At 38.2% G+C, this 23534-nt stretch overlaps 1 protein-coding gene across 1 annotated transcript in view; it reads right to left on the bottom strand.

Annotated features, from left to right (window-relative positions):
• LOC128746445 (eye-specific diacylglycerol kinase) overlaps positions 1–23534 on the bottom strand; it is a 173289-nt gene that overhangs the window by 32119 nt on the left and 117636 nt on the right. Inside the window, exons 6-11 of the mRNA XM_053843493.1 lie at positions 14931–15060; positions 14633–14853; positions 14457–14539; positions 14215–14389; positions 5471–5681; positions 5188–5380 (exon numbers count right to left, since the gene is read on the bottom strand). Of these exons, the coding sequence (XP_053699468.1) occupies positions 5188–5380; positions 5471–5681; positions 14215–14389; positions 14457–14539; positions 14633–14853; positions 14931–15060 (1013 nt within the window). The remainder of the gene's footprint in view (positions 1–5187; positions 5381–5470; positions 5682–14214; positions 14390–14456; positions 14540–14632; positions 14854–14930; positions 15061–23534) is intronic.

Raw genomic sequence — 23534 nt, 5'->3', positions numbered from 1 at the left:
CGTTTTTATGCCATTTACTTTTCGTCGACCTGTGTGTTCGCTTTTTTGGCTTTTAGTCATCGCCCTTTTTCGTTTTTTCTTCATTTTTTTTTCATTTTTTTAGCGTAATTTTGAGGTCTTTATGTTGTCGTCTTTACGTTTCTTTTTGCTTACTTTTTTGTTTCTCTTCAGCATTTTTTTTTTGTTATTTTTGTGTTTACAACGTTTTTTCAGGCATCTTTCTAATCTTTTATGGGTCTTTCTGTAATTTTTGGCGTTTTTGACAATATTTTTGTCACCTTTTTTTGCAGCTGTTTTAACGCTTTTAGTTTTTTTTATTCTTTATTTCAGAGGTATTCAGCCAACGGCTTGTTCACCACTTTTACAGTCTTTTGATCAATCCTTCTTTGTCTTTTCGTTGACTATTTGTCGGTTTATATCGCCTTCTCGTAGTCTTTTTACTATTTTTTGATATATTATCGACATCTCTTCTTCGTATTTTCAGCGTTTTTTGTTTGTTTTTTATTTTTGCAATTGTTTGATCGTTTTACAATCGTGTTTTGCTCATTTTTGCTACTTTTTTATCCTTTCGCAGCTGATTTGTCACCTTTTCATTGTCTTTTTTTGTATTTTTTGCACAACACCTTTTGGGTATCTTTTCGTCATGATTTGTTTGTCATCTCGGTGTCGTATTTTGGTCACTTAGGCCATTACATATATTCAAAACAGTTTTTGTCCCTCCCGTGTTGGGCCACTGAATGGGGAAGGGGGCGAAAAAAAACAAGAATTTTTTAATCGAGCAAAAAAATTATTATTTTCCTTGCAAAAATCTACGAAAAAAGACAAAAACGAAAGAAAATTTTTTTGGTCGATTTTCGGAAATTCCACTGTTTGAATTCCCATTTCTATTTCGTGCTAGAAGCGTTAACTCAACTGGTACCCTCATTTTTCAAGTTTTTCAGGCTATAAAGCCCACAGCCCACTCATAGCCTACAAATTATTCTTTTGCTCCCCGATTTTTCAAACCAATTTCCAAGGGGAGGTGACAAAAACTTTAAAAATGATTTGCAATGGCCTTATTAGCGTTTTGGCCTTATTAGCGTATTACGATCGAATTTTATGTCGCCTTTTCGCAAACTTTCCGTCATGTTTTCATCGATCTCGTTGTCTTTTTATTGTCTTTTCTTATTCTTTTTGTAGTCGTTTTGTTGCACTTTCGCAGTTTCGTGTCTTTTTTGTCGTCTTATTTGTATTTTTTTTGTCGCTGTTCTATCATATCGCCCTATATTTTTATTTATGTGCCTTTTTTGAGCTTTATTGTCACTCTTATGTGATTGCCACTTATAGCTAGTTAGTTTGGAGTTTTTTGTTGTCTTTTTGTAGTGTTTTTTCTCATCGTCTTCTCGTTACCTTTATGTTGCCTATTCCGTCGTTTTTCTTTTGGTAACGAGGTATTTGTATTATTTTGTATTTTGGTTTGTAGTGTTTTTCCAACGTCTATTTTTTGCTTCATTAATCATTTTTTGTCGTCTTTTTAGGATCTTTTCAGCGTCTTTTTGTTTTGTCTTGTTTTGTTGTTTTTTATAGCTTTTTGGCATTATGCCAATTTTTTGGCCTCATTTTATCGTTTTTTTTTCTTTTTTGGGTTCTTTTTGTTGCTCTTGGTCACTTTTCCGACATCTTTACAATGTCTATTTATTATTTCTTTTCTATTTGGTATTTTTTGTTACTTTATTGACTTTTTTCGGCATTTTTTAAATGGATTATTTGTTGTCCTTTTGTCGTCTTATCGTCGTTTATTAATGATCTTAGTTTGGCATTTTTGTAGTCTTTTTTGGCAGTATTGTTGTTTATTTACTTTTTTAATACTGTTTCGGCGTTTTTTCGCCCTCTTTTCATCTATTTTTTGCCATGTTTTGCGTTTTTTATTAATTTAGATCGCATTTTTATTGCGTTTTAGTTGCGTTGTGGCTTGTTTTATTGTATTTTGTTTTATTGTCTATTCATCGTTTTTCACCGCTTTTCATCTTTTTTTGTCGTCTTTTCGATGTCATTTATTCGATTTATGTCGGTCGTTCCGTCACCTTTAGTCATGTTTTCGACGTCCTTTCTTCGTCCCTTTTAGCATAGTATTTTTGTCGCTTTTCTTAGCGTTTTTTAAAGTCTGTTACCTTTTTAGTCTACTTTTATGATTTTCTTGTTATTTTTTATTTTTTAATGGCTCTTGTTATTTTTGACTTCTTCTTTGTCGTTTCTTCGTCACTTTTCCGTTATCTTTTCGGTGCTTTTCGTTGTTTTTTGTTGTCTTATTATTTTATGCTTTTTTTTATTGCGTTTCCATTTTTCGATCGTCGTAAATTTATCGTCTATTGTTGTTTTTTTGGAATTCTTTGCCGCTTTTTATTGACGTTTTCCCGGTATTTAGTTTTTGTTTTTTTTGTCGTACAAAATCTCTTCATCGTCTCTTATTAACTTTTTTTCGCTTTACTTTAGTGTATCTTTATAGCATTTAAGGCGGCTTTTTTCACTTTTCTGCCGTATTTTCATAATCTTTTTGTACGTTTGTAGTTGGTTATTCATCGTTGCGTACTTACTGTCATTTGCGATTTCTACTTTATCTTTCATTGATTTTCACTTTATTTGTAGTCTTGTTAATGTCCTTTAGTATTCTTTCCATGGTATCTTGGAAGTCTCTTCGTCGTTGTTTTGTCGATTTCCATCATATTTTCGTCGTTTTTGACGTTTTCTAAACGTCGTTTTTCGTTGTCTTTTTGTCACTTTTTCGTCGTTTTTACGTCTTAATTTAATCTCATTTTTATTTTAAGCATTCTTAGCGTTGTTTTGGGGTTTATTCGGCATATTTTTGCCGTTTTTTCGCTATCTTTCTGTCGTTTCAAGCCCCTTTTCGTTATTTTTCCGTTGTGTTTTCGTGGGTTTTTGTAGCTTTTTCCTTATTTCTTTGGTATTTTCCTCGTTACCGCCTTTTTGCCGTTTTGGTCTTTTTTCTTTTCATCGTCATTTCGTCGCATTTCGCCGATTTTTCATCATTCTTTTGTCGTACAGTGAACGCACATTTTCAACGTCTTATTTCGTTTTCCTCTTCTTTTGTATTTTTGTCGGTATTTTGCAGCGTTTTTATCGCTTTTTAAGCTACTTTCGAATCTCTTGCTTGTCTAATCTTCCATCATTTTGCCATTTTTTTGTAGTACTCTGTGTGTTCTCTCTCTCTCTCTGTCAATCTCTCAGTTTTATTTTCGTTTCCTTTTTTGTCCACCTTTCCATCGTCTTTCGTAGTCTCTTCGTCGTTCTTTTGTAGTTTTTTGTTTCAACATACTTGCATAGGTTTTTGACATTTTTCAACATGATTGCGGTTTATTTTTGTTGCTTTTCATAGTCTTTCCGTCACTTTTTTGTCGCTTTTCTGTAATATTTTAGTGGTCATTTTATCTTCTTTCCAATATTTTCATCGTTTTCTGTTTGCATTTTTATCGTTTTTGGACATCTTGTCGTTGCTCTTACCGCCACTGCAGTTTTGTTTACTCCTTTCCAGCAGCACCTTGTCGTCCATCCTTCGTCGTATTCTCGTCATTTTTTGCCGATTTTTCAGCGACTTTTTGATTGTGCTTTTGTTATACTTTTATCTTCTTTTTGACAAATGTTTGCTGTTTTCTCGTCGTATTTTCGTCGCTCTTTCGTCATCCCTTCATCGTATTTTCATCAGTTTTTGTCTTTTGTTATTTCTATGGCCTTCTTCTTAGACCTCTTTTCCTCTCATTTTTGTAGCACTTCCTCAGCGAATTTTCATCATTTTTTCGCAGTCCCTTTGCCGTCTTTTCGTCATTTTTGCTACCTTTACGTTTATCGTCCTTTTGTTACCCGTTCGTTGTTTTTTTGCTGTTCTGTTAGTATCTTTTCGTCAGTCTTTTGTTGTCATTTCACCGTTTCTTTATTGTCTTTTTTCGAATTTTCATCTGTTTGACTCCACGTAGTATTTTTTGCGTTTTCCCAACGACGTCTTTTGCGTCATATTTTTACCATATTTTGACCGCCTTTTTGTCGAATTTTCGCCATTTCTTTATCATCTTTTTAAACGTTATTTGCCGCCTTTTTTTTGCATTTTGTTGGTTTAGTCGTCTTTTCTTCGTCTTTTTGTAGGTTTTTCGTCGTATTCTTGTTGTATTAATGCGTCGAAAGACGCGTCATCTGTTTGTCGTCATCATGTCTTCTTTTTACTGTCTTTTTGTTATCTTTTTTGACATTTATGTCGCTTTTTTGTTTATTCAACATGATCTGTTTTGTCGCACGCCTTGGCTTTTGTCGTTGTTTTAGCCTCTTTTCGTTCTTTTCATCGTCCTTTCTTTATCTTTTCGTCAGCTCTTCGTCATTCTTAGACTGTCTTTTTATCGTCTTTTTGCTGTTCTTTTTGCTTTTCATTGCACTCTTGTATTTTTATCACCTTTTCATTCATCTTTCAGCGTCTTTCCATCATACTTTCGTCATTTTTTGCCGATATTTCTCCGTTGTAGGTTCGCGGGTTTTTTTTAGTTTACCTTATTTTTTCTGTATTTTTCTCGTTGTTTAGTTGCATTTCAACACCTTTTTGCCTATTTTGTCTTTATTTTTAGTATTTTTGCCACCGCTTTCGCGTTTTATTGTCATTTTATTGTCGTTTCGTTGCATTTTTGAAGTCTTTTCGTTACTCTTTCGTCTTATTTACGTTGCCTTTCAGTCGTTGCTTTGTCGGGTTTTCTCTACCATTTATTCTGTAGTGATTTCAGCGCCGTATTTTTGCTTTTGAGCTAATTTGTTGTCTTTTTGTTGACTTTTCATCAGCTTTTTGTCACTTTTTTATCGTCTTTTCGTCGTTTTTCTAACAAATTCTAGTTATCTTTTCGTGGTATTTCAGTTCTTGTCGGTAGTTTTTTGCACTTCGCGTTTCGTTTTCTGTTGATTGTCGTTTTTCACTGTATTTTTGTATTGTTTTAAATTTTTGTGCATTTTAGTGGATTTATTTGAAAATACTACTTTTTAAGGCATCAATTTAGCAATTTTGGAATTTAGAATTCTTTGTATTCTAATATGTAGTTTTTAGTTTTAATTTATTAAATTTTCTTCAAGAACAGATGACTTTTATGTCTATGCTACCGGACAGAGCTCGATAGAAACTTTAAAGGGCCATTACCCACATCATAATCATCACAAACTCACCTTGGAATGTTCAGAAATACTATCGCATGCACCTTGTGCTCTTTCAGCTTCGATGTAAGATCCTTGCCGTCGCACTCGAGCGTGACAAATTCCGCCAATCCTTTCCACTTACGCTTCAGCAGATCCTTTCCGCCCATTTGACCGTAGAACATTTTGTTCCGCAGCCGTGAGTTAAACTTTTCCGGATGGGCCTCTACAAAACGGGGACGCACAGAAAAAAAAGTCGATCAAATTTGCAAACCAAATCGACCATTAAATGCTCCCAGCCAGCAGCACCACTCACCTCTGGCTTCGTGAAACTCCAGCGCAATGTGCGCGTCGACACCGAGCGAGAAGTAGTTGTTCACCACGTTCAGCGGCAGATTGTCCTTGCCGTCGTCGGCGTTCGCCACGGCCGGATTCGGTTCCACCTTCAGGTTCCACCGGTCCAGCAGCACCGTATCCGAGTTGCCTATGTTGGCCAGAATTTTCCCGATCGGCTCGTCCGTGTAGCCCTGTGGGGAAAAACAGGATTTAATTGAATCGTTAGAGACTGTAGCAATTCCCCAATATGCCAAATCGAAACCGATTCGTTGTATAACAACGAATGAGGCACGATTTAACCGTGCAATTGAACCGCTACCGCCCGAAGGGCGGCAAGCAAAATCGCCGTTCAAAGCAATCAACTTTTCAATCAATTTATTTTTATCGCTTCAAATCAAATATTATTATATATCTGAGCTGAGCGTACGACGAGAGGACGCATGTGACACCCTTTTCCCTGTGTGCTGTGAACGTTGTTAGATTGGAATGGCTTTTTGAGTTTCCATTCCGACATAAAAGTCCATCGTCGTCCTCGACGACGACGTTGGACGTTCTTTGTTGTCACCCACAACAGCACTTGCGACACGTACGGAAAACCACCGCAACATTATGCAAGCAAGCAGCAATCGATGAGTTCGATTTCAGCTCCCATCTTCGTTGGGGAAGGCGAAAATCATGCTTGGCAGGGCTAATGGGATGGAAAAATTCCGTCCAAACCTCGGAATTTACGCTGACGATAAACATCAAAGACGCAGGATGATTGGAAACATGCTGGAACCCGACTAACCTTCTTGTTAAGGGTTTTTTCTCCCTTCTTGCTCGATTTGTTTGCTGCAAATCTAACACAAATCTAATAGCGCGTTTGATGTTGGTTCGCGACCGTTCCAACCAACCGACCGACCGACCGGTTGAGATTCCAACATTGCTGAGCAGAGGGGTCTGTAGGAACCAGCAGGACCGTTTGCTAGCACGGTTCCATTCGAGTGAAACCGAAATGGGCTATTTGTATCGCCTTTCCGGTGAATTTCAAACGATAATGACGTACATTAGGGAGCATTTAATTGACGTTACCAAATGATTGTTGATTTTTATTGACATTTTGAGCTAATCATTGCTGTCTGTTTTCTTGATGGCTGATAGATTGGGATGATTTGGTCGAATGGTTTATTTTCAAACGTTTTCTAAAACAAAAATGACAAAGACATGAATGAGGTAAAACCTAACGTAACCCTACAAAGAGCTGTTCTAAGCAATCAAATAACACAGACTAGGCTGCCAATCTATAGGTCCGAAATGAGAGATTAGCTGCTCGCTAAACTCGCCTTTCAATTGGTCCATTATTTCACTTGTCATGTGGCAAGTAGCGCCGTCTTGTTGAAACTACATATCGGCCAGACATAATGCTTGCATTTTGAACAGCAAACAGTTCATCTTTGTCGACCGACGACAGCAGGCTTCATTGACAATAACGTGGCGACAATCTGTATGTCGAGGTTGGTTGACCGTAGTCCGCACCAAACAGTGTATTTTTTTTTCGAGATGCCACTGGCAATTGTTTGTTGACGTGCTCTTTCAAACAACTCATTTAGTTTCGTTTTGATTTCAATCCAAACTTCAAATTTCAGCTCTTGAATTTGGAAATACATTTGAATTTTGATTTAAACTTGACTTTGTATTTTAATTTAGACTTTAATATAGTCTTAAATTTAGACCGGAATTTAAGAATCAAATTTAATGTTACATCACGCTTTTTCTCTATTTCTGTTGCTTTTTTCTTTTTGCGTCCCATTTTTTCCTTTTTTTATATTTCGTTTTTTGTGCCCGTTTTCCCTTTTTTGTTCCGTTTGCTTTTTTGCATCCTATTTTTCCTTATTTTGTGTCCCATTTCTTTTTTCGCTTTGTGACTTTGTGCCTCGTTTTTCCTTTTCATGTATCGTTTTTGCTCTTGCGTTCAGTTTTTCTCTATTTACGTCACGTTTTCCTCTTTTTTGCTCCCCGTTTGTCCTATTTTGTTCCACGTTTTTCCTTTAAATGTCCGCTTTTTGCGTCCCGTTGTTCTGTTTTTGCCGTTTTCCTTCATTTTGTGTTGCTTTTTTTGTCTCGTTTTCCTTTTTTAGTGTCCCGTTTTTTGCTCTTTTTGCTTCCCGTTTGTCCTTTTTTGTTCTACGTTTTTCCTTTATTGTGTCCTGTCCTTTGTACCCGTTTCTCATTTTTATGTTCCGTTTTTGCTCTTGCGTCTCGTTTTTCTCCTTTTACGTCACGTTTTACCTTTTTTTTTGCATCCCATTTTTCCATTTTTTGTTCCACGTTTTTCCTTTCAATGTCTCATTTTGACTTTTTTGCGTCCCGTTTTTCCTTTCTTATGTCCCGTTTTTCCTCATTTTGTGTCCCATTTTTTTGGTTTTGTGTCTTTGTGCCCGTTTTTCCTTTTCATGTTTCATTTTTGCTCTTGCAACCAGTTTTTCTCATTTTACGTCACGTTTTCCTCTTTTTTACTCCCCGTTTGTCGTATTTTGTTCCACGTTTTTCTTTCAAATGTCCCCTTTTTGCTCTTTTTGTGTCCTATCTTTCTTTTTCTGTTTCACGGCTCTTTGTTGTCCTATTTTTTCTCTTTTTGCGTCCTGTTTTTGTTCCACATTTTTCCTTTCGATATCCTCGTTTTGCTTTTTTGAGTCCCGTTTTTCCTTTCTCATGTCCCGTTTTTCCTCATTTTATTTACCATTTCTTTTCGTTTTGTGTCTTTGTACCCGTTTTTCCTTTTCATGTTCCGTTTTTGCTCCTGTGTCCAGTTTTTCTCTTTTAACGTCACGTTTTCCTCTGTTCTGCTCCCCGTTTGTCCTAGTTTGTTCCACGTTTTTCCTTTAAATGTCCCCTTTTACTTTTTTGCGTCCCGTTTTTTCCTTTTTTATATCCCGTTTTTCCTCATTTTGTGTTGCTTATTTCTTTTTATGTCTCACTTTTCCTTTTCTAAAGTCCTGTTTTTGCTCTTTTTGCATCCCGTTTGTTCTTTTTTATTCCACGCTTTTCTTTCAATATGTCCTGTCCTTTGTGTCCATTTCTTATTTTCATGTTCCATTTTTGCTCTTGTGTCTCGCTTTTCTCTTTTTACGTCACGTTTTTTCTTTTTTTGCATTCCATTTTTCCTTTTTTGGTTCCACGGTTTTCCTTCAAATGTCACCTTTTCGCTCTTTTTGCGTCCCGTTTTTTCCTTTTTTGTTCCACGGCTCTGTTAGTGTTCCGTTTAGGCTCTTTTTAGTCTAATTTTTTCTCTTATTGCGTCCTGTTTTTCCTTTTATGTTCCACATTCTTTCTTTCAACGTCCCCTTTTTGATTGTTTGCGTCTCGTTTTTCCTTTCTTATGTCCCGTTTTTCCGCATTTGGTGTCCCATTTCTTTTCGTTTTGTGTCTTTGCATCCGTTTTTTCTTTTCATGTTCGGTTTTTCCTCTAGCGTCCAGTTTTTCTCTTTTTACGTCACGTTTTCCTCTTTTTTGCTCCCCGTTTTTCCTATTTTGGTCCACGTTTTTCTTTCAAATGTCTCCTTTGCTCTTTTTGTGTCCTGTTTTTCCTTTTTTGTTCCACGGCTCTTTTGGTGTTCCGTTTAGGCTCTTTTTTGTCCCAATTTATTTTTCTTTTTGTGTCCCGTGTTTCCTTTTCTGTTCCACGTTTTTCCTTTCAATGTCCCCTTTTTTGCTTTCTGGCGTTCCGTTTTTCCTTTCTTATGTCCAGTTTTTCCTCATTTTATGTCCCATTTCTTTTTCGTTTTGTGCCTTTGTGCCCGTTTTTCCTTTTCATGTTCCGTTTTTGCTCTTGCATCCAGTTCTTCTCTTTTTACGTCACGTTTTCCTCTTTTTTTGCATCCCATTTTTCATTTTTTTGCTCCACATTTTTCCTTTCAATGTCTCGTTTTGGCTCTTTTTGCGTCCAGTTTTTCCTTCTTTATGTTCCTTTATTTTTCTATTTGTGTGTCATTTTATTATTTTCTTTACCCCGTTCTTTGTATCTGTTTTTTGCTTTTGCACTTGTATTTCTCTTTTTACGTTTTGCCTATTTTTGCGTCCCGTTTGTCCTTTTTTTGTTCTACGTTTTTCCTTTCAATGTTCCGTTTTTGCTCTTTTACGTCTTGCTTTTCCTTTTTTATATTCCGTTTTTTGTGCCCGTGTTTCCCTTTTCTGTCCCGTTTTGGCTTTTTGTGTCCCGTTTTTGCTCTTTTCGCATCCCATTTTTCTTTTTTCGCGTTTTGTTTTACCTTTTTTGTTCCACGTTTGCCCTTTCAATGTCCCATTTTTGCTTTTTTGCGTCTCGTTTTCCTGGTTTAATGTCCCGTTGTTACTCTTTTTGCGACCCGTTTGTCCTTTTTTGTTCCACGTTTGTGCCCGTTTGTCCTTTTTTGTTCCACGTTTGTGCCCGTTTTTCCTTTTTTTGTTCCATTTTTGCTTTTGCCGCTCGTTTTTCTCTTTTTACGCTACGTTTTCCTCTTTTGCGCTCCCCGTTTGTCCTATTTTGTTCCTCGTTTTTCCTTTCAATGTCTCGTTTTCGCTTTGTTTGCGTTCCATTTTTCTTTTCTTATGTCCCGTTTTTCCTCATTTTGTGTCCCATTTCGTTTCGTTTTGTGTCTTTGTGCCCGTTTTTCCTGTTCATGCTCCGTTTTTGCTCTTGCGTCCAGTTTTTCTCTTTTTACGTCATGTTTGTCCTATTTTGTTCCACGTTTTTCCTTTAAAAGTCCTTTTTTTGCTTTTTTGCGTCCCGTTTTTCTTTCTTTACCCAAGTAACCAGTCATAAAACGTAACGCCTGTTGCGTAACGGTAAAACGTCAAACATAAAAAAATGCGAAAAATATATTGTACATCCTTTTTTTATCTTCCCTCTCTGTTATGCTTATTATGGCGTACTTTGTTGACGTTTCAAGATTGCTTTTTTGTTATATTCTTTTTCGGTTAGAATTGAACCGCCAGCCAGCCAATCTGTCGATTACGTGGCTTCTTGGAGTGGAGGAGTAGGGCAACGCCTTTACCAGTTGATCTGTAAACGGTAGTTGCGAGTCAGCTGCCAATAGCTCTACTTAAATTACCGAAATTCTTAACTCGGATGTTTGATTTGCTTATCGAGGTGGAATGGAGGGAAAGATTTTATTTTTTACATTTCTTCCATAAGTTGCGCTTTGGGAGAATTACCTACCTTTTATTTTCTTTTTATGTGATGGCATACATGCATAGAAATATTTCTTGTAAAATCCGTCTGCATATGCCATATAGATTCGTGTTGATGTTTATTCTATCGGCGGTGCAGGATTGTGCGTAAGCTAAAAAGAGAGGGAAGAAGAGGCGAACCAGCCGCAGGCTGAAAACCTCTCTAATATAGAATTAAAGAGGGAAGCATTTTTTTCTTTTATCACACGTACGTTCGCAAGCAGAATTCCTGCAAGAGTGAGCAGAGTTCAAAATCTCTTTTGATGCCGGTAACGGCAATAAAGCCTGCTTAGAGCATCTAATCAGCTTTTCATAGTGCTTCAAGTAAATTTTAATTCAACATTAAGAATGCCATTTTAAAGCTGCTATGCATTGACAATGCTGAATTATATCTGGTAGCATGCAACTTGCAAATATAGAGCAGCTTTCAAGCTTAATTCAGTGCTTAGCGGTCACCTGGGTATGTCCCGTTTTTCCTCATTTTGTGTTGCTTCCTTCTTTTTTTGTCTCGTTAAGCTTTTTTTATTGTTCCGTTTTTGCTCTTTTTGCGTCCCGTTTGTCCTTTTTTGTTCTACGTTTTTCCTTTCAGTGTCCCGTTTTTGCTCTTTTGTGTCCCATTTTTCCATTTTTTATATTCCGTTCTTTGTGCCCGTGTTTCCCTTTTCTGTCCCGTTTTTGCTCTTTCTGTGTCCCGTTTTTGCTCTTTTCGTATCCCATTTTTCTTATTTTCGCGTTTTGTTTTTCTTTCAATGTCCTATTTTTGGTTTTTTTGCGTCTCGATTTTCCTTTTTTATGTCCCGTTTTTTCTTTTTGTCTCGGTTTTCCTTTTTTTAATGTCCCGTTTTTGCTCTTTTTGCACCCCGCTTGCCCGTTTTTGTTCTACGCTTTTCTTTTCAATTTTCCGTTTTTGCTTTTTTGCTTCTCCTTTTTAATGTTCCATTTTTCCTCATATTGTCCCTTTTTTTTGGGTTCCGTTTTCCCTCTATTATGTCCTGTTCTTTGTGTCCGTTTTTTCCTTTTTATGTCCTATTTTTGCACTCGCGTCCCGTTTTACTCTTTTTGTGTCTTTGCGTTCCACGTTTTCCGTCCTGTTTTTTCTGGTTTTGCGCCCCGTTTTTATGCCACATTCTTGCTCTTTTTGTGTTCCATTTTCCCTTCTTTTACGTTCCGTTTTTCTTTATTTATATCCCGTTCTTTGAGCCCGTTTTTCTCTTTTGATGTCACGTTTTTCCTTTTTTTGTGCTCCGTTGTTAATTTTTATGTCTACGTTCGGATTTTCCACTTCTTGAGTCCCGTTTTTCTCATTTTACGTTATTTTTGCGTCCTGTTTTGCTCTGTTTTAAGGCCCGTTTTTTCTCGTTATTCGCGATTTTCCTCTTTAGGTTACGTTTTTGGTCTTTTTACGTCCCGTTTTATTCCTTTTGTGTCCTGTTTTTCTCTTTTAACTTCAAGTTTTTCCCTTTTTGTCCCGTTTTTCCTCATTTTATGTCCCTTTGTTTTCTTTATGTGCCCTTTCTTTTTTTTAGCTCGCGTTCATTGTGCTCATTTTTGCTTTTTGTGTCCCGTTTTTGCTCTTGCGTCCCGTTTTTCTCTTTACGTCAAGTTTTTTTTTCTCTTTTTGTTTCACTGCGTTCCTCGTTTTGCGCCCCGTTTTTCCGGTTTTATGCCACATTTCTGCTCTTTTTGTGTTCTGCTTTCCCTCCTTTTATGTCCCGTTTTTCTCTATTTATGTAACATTATTTGAACCTGTTTTGCTCTTAAATTCTCGTTTTTACTTTTTTCATGTGCTCCGTCGCTCATTTTCATGTCCCATTTTCTATTTTCGAGTGCGTTCTGCCGTTTTATGTTTGGTTTTGCACTTTTGCGTCCTGTTTTTCTCATTTTTTCGATTTTAAGAGTCGTTTTTCTTCGTTTTCCGCGTTTTTCCTTTCTTATGTCACGTTTTTGCTTTTTTATGCGCCGTTTTTTTGCTTTTTTTGTCTTATTTTTTCCTTATACGTCCCGTTGTTCCTTTTTTATTTGTGCCGCTTTTCTCTTTTTATGTCCCGTTTTTCTCTTTTTATGGCCCGTTTTCCCCTTTGGTGTCCAGTAAAGGTGCCAGAAAGCCATCCTTGAACAATTTAGGTCGAATCTCAAATGTATCATGCACTGGCTTGATTTAAAAAACTATTATTTTCCTTCAAATATTATCAAGCTGTGACGAGATGAACTAGCCCACGGCTGAAAATCTCGATAATTGTTTCGAGTACTTCGATTTTAATTTGTGTAGACGTGTTATTAAAAGTAATTTTGTAAGAGCGTTATCGGTGTGATGTTAAAAGATGTTTGTATTATTTGTAAGTAAATTTAAGTGGAGTCATTGGGGTTGTTTTTAACCTGTTGACTGTATATAAATAAATAAATAAATAAATAAATAAATAAATAAATAAATAAATAAATAAAGGGGAAAAAAATATTATCAAGCTTTTAGAACCGCACATAAAATAAGCTGAGCTTATGCAAATTTCTACAGTTATTTTACTTGTCAAATCTACATACTTTTTGCTTTCGACATACTCCGGGACAAAATATTTTCGGTGTCTACTAGCTACTGCGATAAAAATGAACTAGATGAAAATATTTTAGAAAAATTAGAAAAATTTTCCCATCCATACCATGCCATTGGTTTATATCTAAAAATGCCTTATTTGGTAGAAGTTATAACCGTTTGAATTTCGTCCAACTTTAACAGTTTAACCTTTGCCGATCATTTTGTGCAACCCCTGTAGATGGTTCGGTACGACCATAGATGAATTTAATGGTTCGGTACGATCAATGTTGACTGATGTATATGGTTTGACACGACCATGGTACGTTCTTTGTTGCATAATGCGAACACAGATAAATGGAAAAATATGGATCGGTAAGACAATCGGCGAATGAAATGGCTTTAAAGACGGCCATCAATAGAAATTAAATGGTTTTGTACGATCATTGTCGAAAAGATTCAGTGTGAATTAAATACCAGATTAGATACATAAGTAGTTATTCCTTTGTCGCCCAGACAAAGTTCAAATATTATCAGCTTTAAAAGCATTTGATCAGCCTGAAATTGTTACTTGGGACACGTTGTGATGCACGGAAGTTCATCATGGACAGAAGCTTCGGCGAATCAATTGCGCCATTCAGTACTTTGTCCCCGAGTAATACCAGTTGTAGCTTGCGATGTCTTTCAGGCGTGTCCAACCCAAGCAAGAGGATAGAGGAATAAGAAGGAAGGTTGTTGGGATCTCGTCTTAAGGGTAAGTCTCTTAATGCCAAACGTAGAAATCTAAACTGAAAGTTTTTGACCACCCCCCATATTCACCATACTTGACAAGTAGTGCTTGTTTCGATCTAGGCAAGAAGTGAAATTTCAGTCGATTCTAATTGAAACAGTCGGAGAAAATTAAACGCCATCGTCCTGTTTAAACTTTTTGCAGTCAAATTACTGATTAAAACTAATGTTTTTCTTCTGCTTCCGACGTTTCGATTCAAAAAAATTCAAGAAATACTTACACCACCCCAACCGAGCGCCCGAGCCAGATCGTTGCCGGTACCGAGCGGTAGCACTCCGACGGCCGGCGGAGGCACAAAGTTGATCTGGTCGAGCACCGAGAGGACCCAGCCAACGGTTCCATCGCCCCCGCACGCCAGCACCCGCAGCTGCGGTACCTTGCGGAACAGTTCCAATCTGGAGAAGAAGACGTAAAAAAATAACTAATAGACCAGTTCAGAACTATCAAGCAGGAAACGCGTACCCCATCTTTGGTCCACCCTGCGTCAGGTCAAAAACCTGCCGAGGATTGAGCAGCCATTGAAACTTCTGCAGCAGTTTGGCACCCTATAATACAAATGAAAAGTAAATTGTCATAAACACAGTAGGCTATGGGAGTTTTTTGGTCTACACTCTAAAATATTTTTTGCTAAAACTCACCTGATTGCCACCGGATTTCGGATTGATGAACACCAGCACCGGCGTGATGTTGGCCGTCGGAATCGGCTTGATCACGAACGTGCGCGGTTCCTTCGAGACGGACGCCTTTTTGCCGGCCTTCTTCTTCTTCTGCGGTGTTTTCCGCAGCGACGACTTGAAGCTGCCCTTGCGGGGAAGCTTCACGATCCAGGACGGCGGTACGACGATGCCACGGTGGGTGCCTGAGGTAATGCAAAGCGAATGCAAATCAGTCAAACAATGATAGGAATAATAATACGAATAATAATGATAGCCTCACCGAGCGTGCACTCCTCGCCGATCCGTTCCGGGTTGAAGCATGCTTCCTTGTTATGATATGATGATTTACACCAGGCACATGATAAAGCAACAATTTCCTTAGAACTAAACGAGAGCTTCGCCTGTAGGGACTGTTGTTGTTGTTGTTGTGACATGAAAGAAAGGAAAGAACGGAGAAAAATAAACACAATTAGAGTATTTTTTGCTAGTCACATCCCGTTGCTCAGCTCGGCTGAGCTGAGCCGGGCTGAACTGAATCAACGTAGCGATGGAAGAAGTTTTTAATCAGCTTAAGTGGAAAATGAACGAAATGAACGTCTCCAACTGGGCGTGAATACCCGATTATTTCTTTTTTGCTTCTTTTAAAAGGGATTTTCTCTCTAAAATGAGTGTGTCTGAAATAAGAGTGCAAAAAAACTGAAACGGAAGAGTGGCATTGTTTGCTTTGTTTTACGATTTTTTTTATTCAAATTGACACCACTTTCCAAGAGGAAAGTTTTTCCTTTTCAACACTAGCTTAGGTATAAAATATGCATATTTTTCAACAGTTAAATTACCCTCATTATTCCAAATACAATTGTCGAAACATATGCTTATTCCATACGAGGAACCACAAAGCGCACGCGATGCGGTTCCGACTGGAGCACGGTATTTAAATTTATATTCCAAACCCAATCCACTCTCCCCGTTGAAAACTATAAAACATATATAACAAACAATAAAACGGGCACGGCATGCAATCCTGGTTATTTTCCCATTTCAGAAACCGGAATGTCAAAGAATCAACCAACAAACGGCACGAGCAAACGGCACGACACGGCGGGGATGAAAAGGTCGTTCAAGCCTACCTACAACACAGCAAAACACCACACCAAATGGAGAGAGAGAGAGAGCGAGAGGAGCTTAATTCCTCCCGACGACGACAACCGACTAAGTGAGGCAACTTTTCGCATTTAAATAATTTAATTCGTGACATTTTCATTTCACATACATGGCACACGATCGTCTGTCTGTTGAAAAAAAGTTATGGTTAACCAATTGGTAAGTTGCCTTCGGCAACTGAAAAATAAAATTCTTCAGGAAAAATATGGGTTATTATTTTTATTTTCTCGTATGTTCGTAATAAACGTGTACTATCCGGTGTTGTATCGGAAGGGTCTTATTAAGCGTGTAAGCGTATGGCATTTAGCAGCCCCGAACTGTGCTATGCATGCGATGATGGTGGGATGTAGTTAGTTTCATGTTTCGACCGACCAACCCCTGCACGATACTAACACAGGATAACGCTCCTCTATCGGGTAAAGTTTGGAGTATTTACCAATGGAAAACAGCGGACCGTCGCGTCGCCATCATCGGTGGTTGTTCAGCTGTTCGAAATTGATAAATAATTCATCCCACCCAGCGCACCAACATCCTCCCCCCCACCCATGAGAAAAGTTCCATCCATTTCAGAAGCAAATTGAACTGTTTTTCGTATTCGCATTCGCAAGCCCCTAATTTCAGCCCCGGTCCCTCCCAATGGCCGATGCGTCGTTGTGGTTTGATTTCACAGAATACTGCTGCTTCGCTCGGCTCGCCTGGTCATAATGAGTCCAGTCCAGAGTCCGGAGTCCGGTCGGGAAAAGTCCTCTTTCCCGTCCGTTGTCGATGGTAAATTTGGTAAGTGGTTTTAGAGTGCGGTAAATATGCAAAGTAGCCAGCCATCGAGAAACGAAATGAAACGAAACCGGGAAGTGAAGTTTTCCTGTTTTTTGGTTTGTGTCGGCTCTGGGACGGGGCGGGGGGGGGGAGGCTGAGGGATGTTTCGTGGTAAGACGGTAGCAACAGGTTAGTCGGTACTTTGCACTTTCCTCCATAGGCTTGGTTTGTAACAACCAGACGGAAAGTGCTTTGTGGGAATACAAAATCAAAAAGCGTTTACTCTGTGGAACCGGTTCTTAAACCGAAGTCTATCGTTTCGGAAGTTTTGCGATTCGATCCCGAAATGAATTGAGGATTTAATCCGAAAATGAATTAATAATGTTCCCAGCGACTTTAAGCATAGGATTTGAGATAACCGAAGGTTATCGATTTCATTAATTTGCAGACTGACTGCAGAACAAAACTGTTTTCAACGCGACTTTCACTGATATTTGCTTTTTAATTTATTATTAGAAATAACAGAATTAAAGTGGAGGACAACTACTACTGCTGACTACCAGATTGTCTCAACCAAACAGTTCTGGAAATGAATTAGAGCTCTTTACCGTAGTCGACCTTCTCAAGACAACTCGACTAAAAAATTTAAAGGATTATTCTTTTTGATCAAATTATGAAGACGTATTTTCCAAGGTGTCCAGTGTGTTATTTTGAATCTTGTATATTTCAGAATCAGTGCAGATAAAAAATTGATTGCATGAAGGCGAACATAAACCACATTCAGCTCATACAGTTTTACCGCTGCTGGTAGTATTCTTTCATCTGTCAGCCCATGGACATGACTAATGAACTGCTGACAGTGTTTATCTTTCTCAATTTGCTGCCCTTCACTTCAATACAATTCATTCATGAATTACAGGGCTAAACGATTGCTCGTCTAACCTGCCGGTCAATTTTCTTGCTCTTGACTGATATTTTAGACGTTTTTTTTTACTGAAACATTATAAAATATTTTATAATCAATTCTGTTCACGTTTCCAGCATATTCATATTTCTCACTTGTTTGTTTACTGTATTCCATTTCTAATTGCTTTATTAAGTTCTTGGATGTAAAATATAAATTTTTGTTGAGATTGTTGTACTTTTGATTCACATTTTATTGTCCTAAATAGGAACATTTTTCAATTTTTTAATCCTTGCATTTTGCTCTCTCCTGCCCCTGATACACCTGCTCACTCCTACACCTACACTCTCATTATGTCTTTTCCTCTCAATACCTTTTTCTTTCAAGGCCTTTTCCTCTCTAAGCCTTCTTCTCATTAGGCCCTTTTCTCTCTAGATCCTTTATCTCTCAAGGCCTTTTGCTTTGTATGCCTTTTCCTCTGCGCTTTTTTCTGGATTGAAATCTTATTTCTAGGAAGGTCTTTTCCACATGACCTTTCCCACTCTAGCCCTTCTTCTTTTTACGTCTATTCCTCTCTTGGCCTTTTTTTCTCAAAGCCTTTGCCTCTGGACCTCTTTCTTTCTTTTTGTCAGGGCCTTTTTTCTCAATGTCTTTAACACTCTGGGCCTTTTTCTCTCTAGGCCTTTTTCTCACCAGACCTTCTCCGAGTCTCTTTCTCTCTAGGTCCTAGCTCTAAGCCTTTTTCACTCTATATCTTTTTCCCTCAAGGCCTTTTCTTGTCTAGGTCTTTTCCTCTGTGCTTTTTTCTGGGTTCAAATCTTATTTCTGTCAAGGCCTTTTCATCATGCTATTCCCTCTAGTCCTTCTTCTCTCTAAGTCTATTCCTCTCTAGGTTTTTTTCTCTCAAGGCCAGAGGAAAAAAAACCTCTTTTTCTTTCTTTCTAGATCTTTTCTTCAGGGCCTTTTTCTCCCCAGGCCTTTCCCACTTTGGGCCTTTTTGCATATAGGCCTTATTTTCTAGGCCTTTTCCACTCTATGATTTCTCATTAGGTCTTTTCCACTCTAGGACCTAGACCTTTTCCTCTCTACGTTTTTTCCGTCTCTATACTTCTTTCTCTCTAGACGTTTTTAACTCGAATCCTTTTTTTGCTATAAATTTTTCTCTAGGACTTCCTCTCTATGCCTTTCTCACTACCCTTTTTTCTCTGCAGGCTTTTTTCCTGTTGGCCTTTTTATTTCTACGCCTTTTTCTCTTCAAGACATTTTTCTTTTGAGGCCTTTTTCTCTTCAAGCTTCTTTCTGCCTAGACCTTTTCCTCATATGGCCTTCTTCTCTCTAAGCCTTTTCTACTCTGGACCTTTTTACTATATAAACCTTTTTTCTAGGCATTTTTCTCTCCCTGCCTTCTCCTCCGAGACTTTTTCTCACTAGGTTTTAGATACAGGCCTTTTGCACTCAAGGCTTTCTAACTAGAACTTTTCCTCTCTAGGACCTAGACCTCTTTCTCTCAAGACCTTTTCCTCTCTAGATCTTTCTCCATCTCTAGGCCATTTACTCTGTCAACATTTTTACATCAAGTCCTTCTTTCGCTATAACTTTTTCTCTCTAAGACTTCCTCGCTGGACTTTTTTCTCGCCAGGGTTTTGTTCTCTCTAGATCTTTCTGTATACGTCTTTTCCTCTCTAGGCCTTTTTTCTCTTCAGGATTTTTTCCTTCAAGACCTTTTTCTTTCAAGGCCTTTTCCTCTCGAAACCTTTTCCTTCAAAGCGTTTTTCTTCCTAGACCTTCTCTTCTGTAGGCTTTTTTCTCTCTAGGACTTTCCCTTTTCCTTTCTCACTAGGTCTTTTCTTCTTTAGGACTTTTTCTTTCTAGATCTTTTCCTCTGTGCTTTTTTTTGGGCTCAAATCTTACTTCTCTCTAGGCCTTTTCATCATGCGCCCTTTCCCTCTAGTCCTACTTCTCTCTATGCCTATTCCTCTCTAGACCTTTTCCTCTGAAGGCCTTTTCCTCTGGGCCTCTTTCTCTTCAAGCCTTTTTCTTTCTAGATTTTTACCTCTCTGGATCTTTTCTTCAGATCTTTTTCTCTCCAGAGCTTCTCCTCTGCGCCTTTTTCTGGCTATGCCGTAGCTCTATGCCTTTTCTATTCTAAACCTTTTCACTAGGTCTTTTCCTCTTTGGGACTTTTCCTCTCTAGACCTTTTTCTCTCAAGGCCTTTTCCTCTGTGCTTTTTTCTGGGCTCGAATCTTATTTCTCTCTAGACCTTTTTCTCTGGGCCTCTTGCTCTTCAAGCCTCTTTCTTTCTAAATATTTTCTTCTCTAGATCTTTCTTTCAGGGCTCTTTTCTTTCCAGACCTTTTCCACTATGGGCCTTTCTCGATATAGGCCTTATTTTCTGGGTCTTTTCCACTCTATGCCTTCTCATTAGGTATTTTTCTCTCTGGGACCTAGACCTTTTCCTTTCTAGGTCTTTTTCCGTCTCCAGACGTTTTTAACTCGAGTACTTTTTTCGCTATAACTTTTTCTCGCTAGGACTTTCTCTCTAGACCTTTCTCACTAGGCTTCTTTCCTGTAGGCCTTTTTATTTCTGGGTTATTTCCCTCTCGAGGTGTTTTTCCACTTTTAGGCCTTTTTCTTTCAAGGTATTTTCCTTTCCAGGCCTTTTTCTCTTCAAACTTCTTTCTTTCTACTGTCTTAGCTGACTCACAACGAATATGCGTGCTATTGAAATAAAATGTATACTATACCGTTTTATTCGTTTATAGCGTATATGCATTTTATACAGTTAATACGAATATCAAGAAGTTTTTTGTAAGTTGTTTTTATTATTGCTTTATACCTATAAAAAGTTGCACGAATAACACTCTAACAAAGAAAGCATTGTGGTGAATGACCCTTTGGGTTAAAACCACTCAAAAAAGAAAAAAAAAAGAGCTATGCATAGTACTGTCACTTGAAAAATAACGTTTTTGTAAGTTCTTTTTAGGGATACGAATTAAGTGAGGGAACGGCGCTCATTTCAACTTTTTTCCGATTTTGAGCTCCCGCGAACACAACGTATATTCGCTGTGAGTCAGGTAAAACAGTAGAGCTTTTCCTCTCAAGGCCTTTTTCTCTCGAGGACTTTTCCTCTCTGGGCTTTTCTATAAAAGCCTCTTTTCTAGGCCATTTTCTCTCCAGGCCTTCTCCTCTCAGCCTTTTTCTCTCTAGGTCTTAGTTGTAGACCTTTTGCACTCCAGGCCTTCTCACTAGGTTTTTTCCTCTCTAGACCATTTTCCTTTCTAGGTCTTTCTCCCTCTTTAGGTTTATTTCACTCTAGACATTTTTACATCTAGTCCTTTCACTCTAACCTTTCTTTATAGGCCTTTCTCGCTGATCTATTTTCTCGCCAGGGTTTTGTTTTCTTTAGATCTTTCTGCATACGTATTTTCTTCTCAAGGCCTTTTTTCTCTCTAGGTTTCTTTCTTTTAAGCCTTTTTCTTTCAAGGCCTTTTCCTCTCAAAACCTTTTCTATTAAAGCGTTTTTCTTTCTAGGCCTTCTCCTCTCTAGACATTTTTCTTACTAGGCCTTTCCCTCTCCAGGTTTTTTTCTCACAAGCCGTCTTGCTCTCAAGGCTTTTTCCTCTCTAGGCCTTGGCCTTTTTCTCGCCAGGTTTTTTCTCTCTATGCCTTTTCCTCTCTGGGCCTTGTTTGTCTAGGCCTTTTTTCTCTTTAGGCGTTTTTCTTCCTAGACCTTTTCAACTTAAGGGTTTTTCTTCTGAGCTTTTTTCTCTATAGGCCTTATTCTCTCCAGGTCTTCTCATCCGAGCCTTTTCCACTCTAGGTCTATACTCTCGGTCTTTTCCCCTCTAGGCCTTGTTTGTCTAGGCCTTTCTCACTCTACACACTCTATTTACTCTCTAGGCGTTTTTCTTCCCAGGCCTTTTCCTCTGGGCCTTTTTCTGTTAAATTCTCTTTTTAGACCATTCCTTCCCTGGACTTTTTCCTCTCCAGGTCTTTATGTTTGCTTTTAGTTAGGCCTTTTTTTTCAAGGCCTTTTCCTCTTTGGGTATTTTTCGCTCAAAACCTCTTTATCTCGAGTAGTTTTTCTCTCTAGGTCCTTTCCTATCTAGACCTTTTCTACTCCAGGCTGTTTTCTCACAAGGCTTTTTCCTCTGATGCTTTTTTCTCTCTAGACCATTTAGGCTCTACAGCTCTTTTTAGGCCCTCTTTTCTCGCCCCTTTAAACCTTTTTATCGTCAGGTTATTTTTTCTCTAAGGGCCTTTCCCTCTCTAGGCCTTTTTCTCTCCAAGTTGTTCTTTTCAGTTTAAGCATTTCTCTGCGCCTTTTTCTATCTAGAACTTTTTGTTTCTCGTCCTTTTCTAGAAAAGCCTTTTTATTTTTAGGCCTGTTTAATTCAAACCCTTTTTCTCTCAAGGCCTTTCCCTCTATAGGCCATTTTCTCTGCAAGTTTTTTTTTCTCCAGATTTTTTATACTACAGGCCTTTCTCTCTTCGCCTTTTATTCTTGAACTTTTTACGAAAAGCATTTTTGCTAGGCTTGTTTCACTTCAGGCCTTTCTCTCTACGCCTTTACTTCTCCTGACATTTTTTTTGAAAAGCTTTTTCACGAAGAGCCTGTTTCAGTGAAAACCGTTTTCTCTTAATGCCTTTTTGCCTCCTCTATGCCTCCTTCTCTCAAGGCTCCTTTCTCTCTAAGCCCTTTTTTGGACATAGCCGCAAGGTTACCGAGTCTGCTTTGACAAGCGAATGGTCGTGGTTTCGAATCTTAGTAGGATCAGACCATTCGATGTTAAAGTGATTTTAGCAAAGGTTTATTCTCAGGTCCCTCATTCCGCTTCCTTCATGCTATATGACCCCATAAAAGACCTCTTAACACTGACGCGTTCCGGACAGTTTTTGGGCAGTTTTTTTGTTTTACAATTTCGGAACAGTTTCAGATCTGTTTTAAAGCAGCTTTAGGGCAGCTTCCGAAGAGTTTTTGAGAAGTTTCGGACAAATCTCAAAGCAGTTGCAAAGCAGTTACAGTATCCTAAGGGCAGCTTCGGAAAGGTTTCAGTACAGCTTTGAAGCATTTCCTAAGTAGTTGTACGGCAAACAGCTTCAGAGCTGTTCTAAAGCAGCTTCACAAGAGTTTCAGATCAGATACGAACAAGTCTGAAAGCAGTTTCTGTGCGGATTTCGTGTATTTCTGAACAGTTTCAGAGTAGTTTTAAAACAGTCTTAAGGCAGTTTCAAAGCAATTTGAGATAAGTTTCTGAACAGTTTCAAGACAGATTCAGAGTTGTTTAGAATAGTTTCAGAAGAGTTTCTGAGCAGTACCGGACAAGAGCAGTTTCTGGGCAGGTACAGGTATTCTCAGGGCAGTTTTTGAACCCTTTCAGGGTACTTTCTAAACGGATTCGAATTTCGGTACAATTTCAAAGCATTTTCAGAGTAATTTCAGATCCGACTATAGAATAGTGACATAAGATTTTCAGAGCAGATTCGAATAAATCTGAGGGCAACTAAGCTAAGCAGTTGCTGATAGTTTCAGAGGATTGTGTAAGCATTTTTGTTTAATTTCTGAAAAGTTTCAGAGAAATTGCAATGCAATTTGGAAGAAGTTTCTACACGATTTCAGGGCAGTTTCAGAGCAATTTGAAAGCAATTTCAAACTAATTTCATAACAGTTACAGTAGTTTTTTTATAGAGACTGCCTATTTTGGCATTCGCCTCTGGGTTACAGTAGTTACTCAACTTTATTTCATTAAGTTTTCAGTTTCGGAGCAGCTCAGAAGCAGGGTTAGAGTGGTTTCTGGGTTGCATCAAAGAATTTTCAGCATAGTTTCTGCACAATTTTAGTGCAGTTCAAAAGTATTTTCTGGGCAGTTTCTGAGTTGTTTCAGAGCAGTTTCAGGACAATTTAAGAGCAGCTCCGGAGAAGTTTCCAAACAGTTTTACAGCAATTTGAAAGCAATCTCCCGCGAATTTCATAACAGTTTCTGAGCAGTTTCAGGGTCGTTTCACAAAATATTTCTTACAGTTTTTAAGTGGTTTTAAAACATTTTCTGAGCTTCCAGGGT

This window comes from Sabethes cyaneus, chromosome 1 (genome assembly GCF_943734655.1).
Source record: "Sabethes cyaneus chromosome 1, idSabCyanKW18_F2, whole genome shotgun sequence".
In the NCBI taxonomy this organism is placed as follows: Eukaryota; Metazoa; Arthropoda; class Insecta; order Diptera; family Culicidae; genus Sabethes; species Sabethes cyaneus.
The sequence above is the reverse complement of the archived record's forward strand: the minus strand, read 5'-3'. Positions and strand labels throughout refer to the sequence as shown.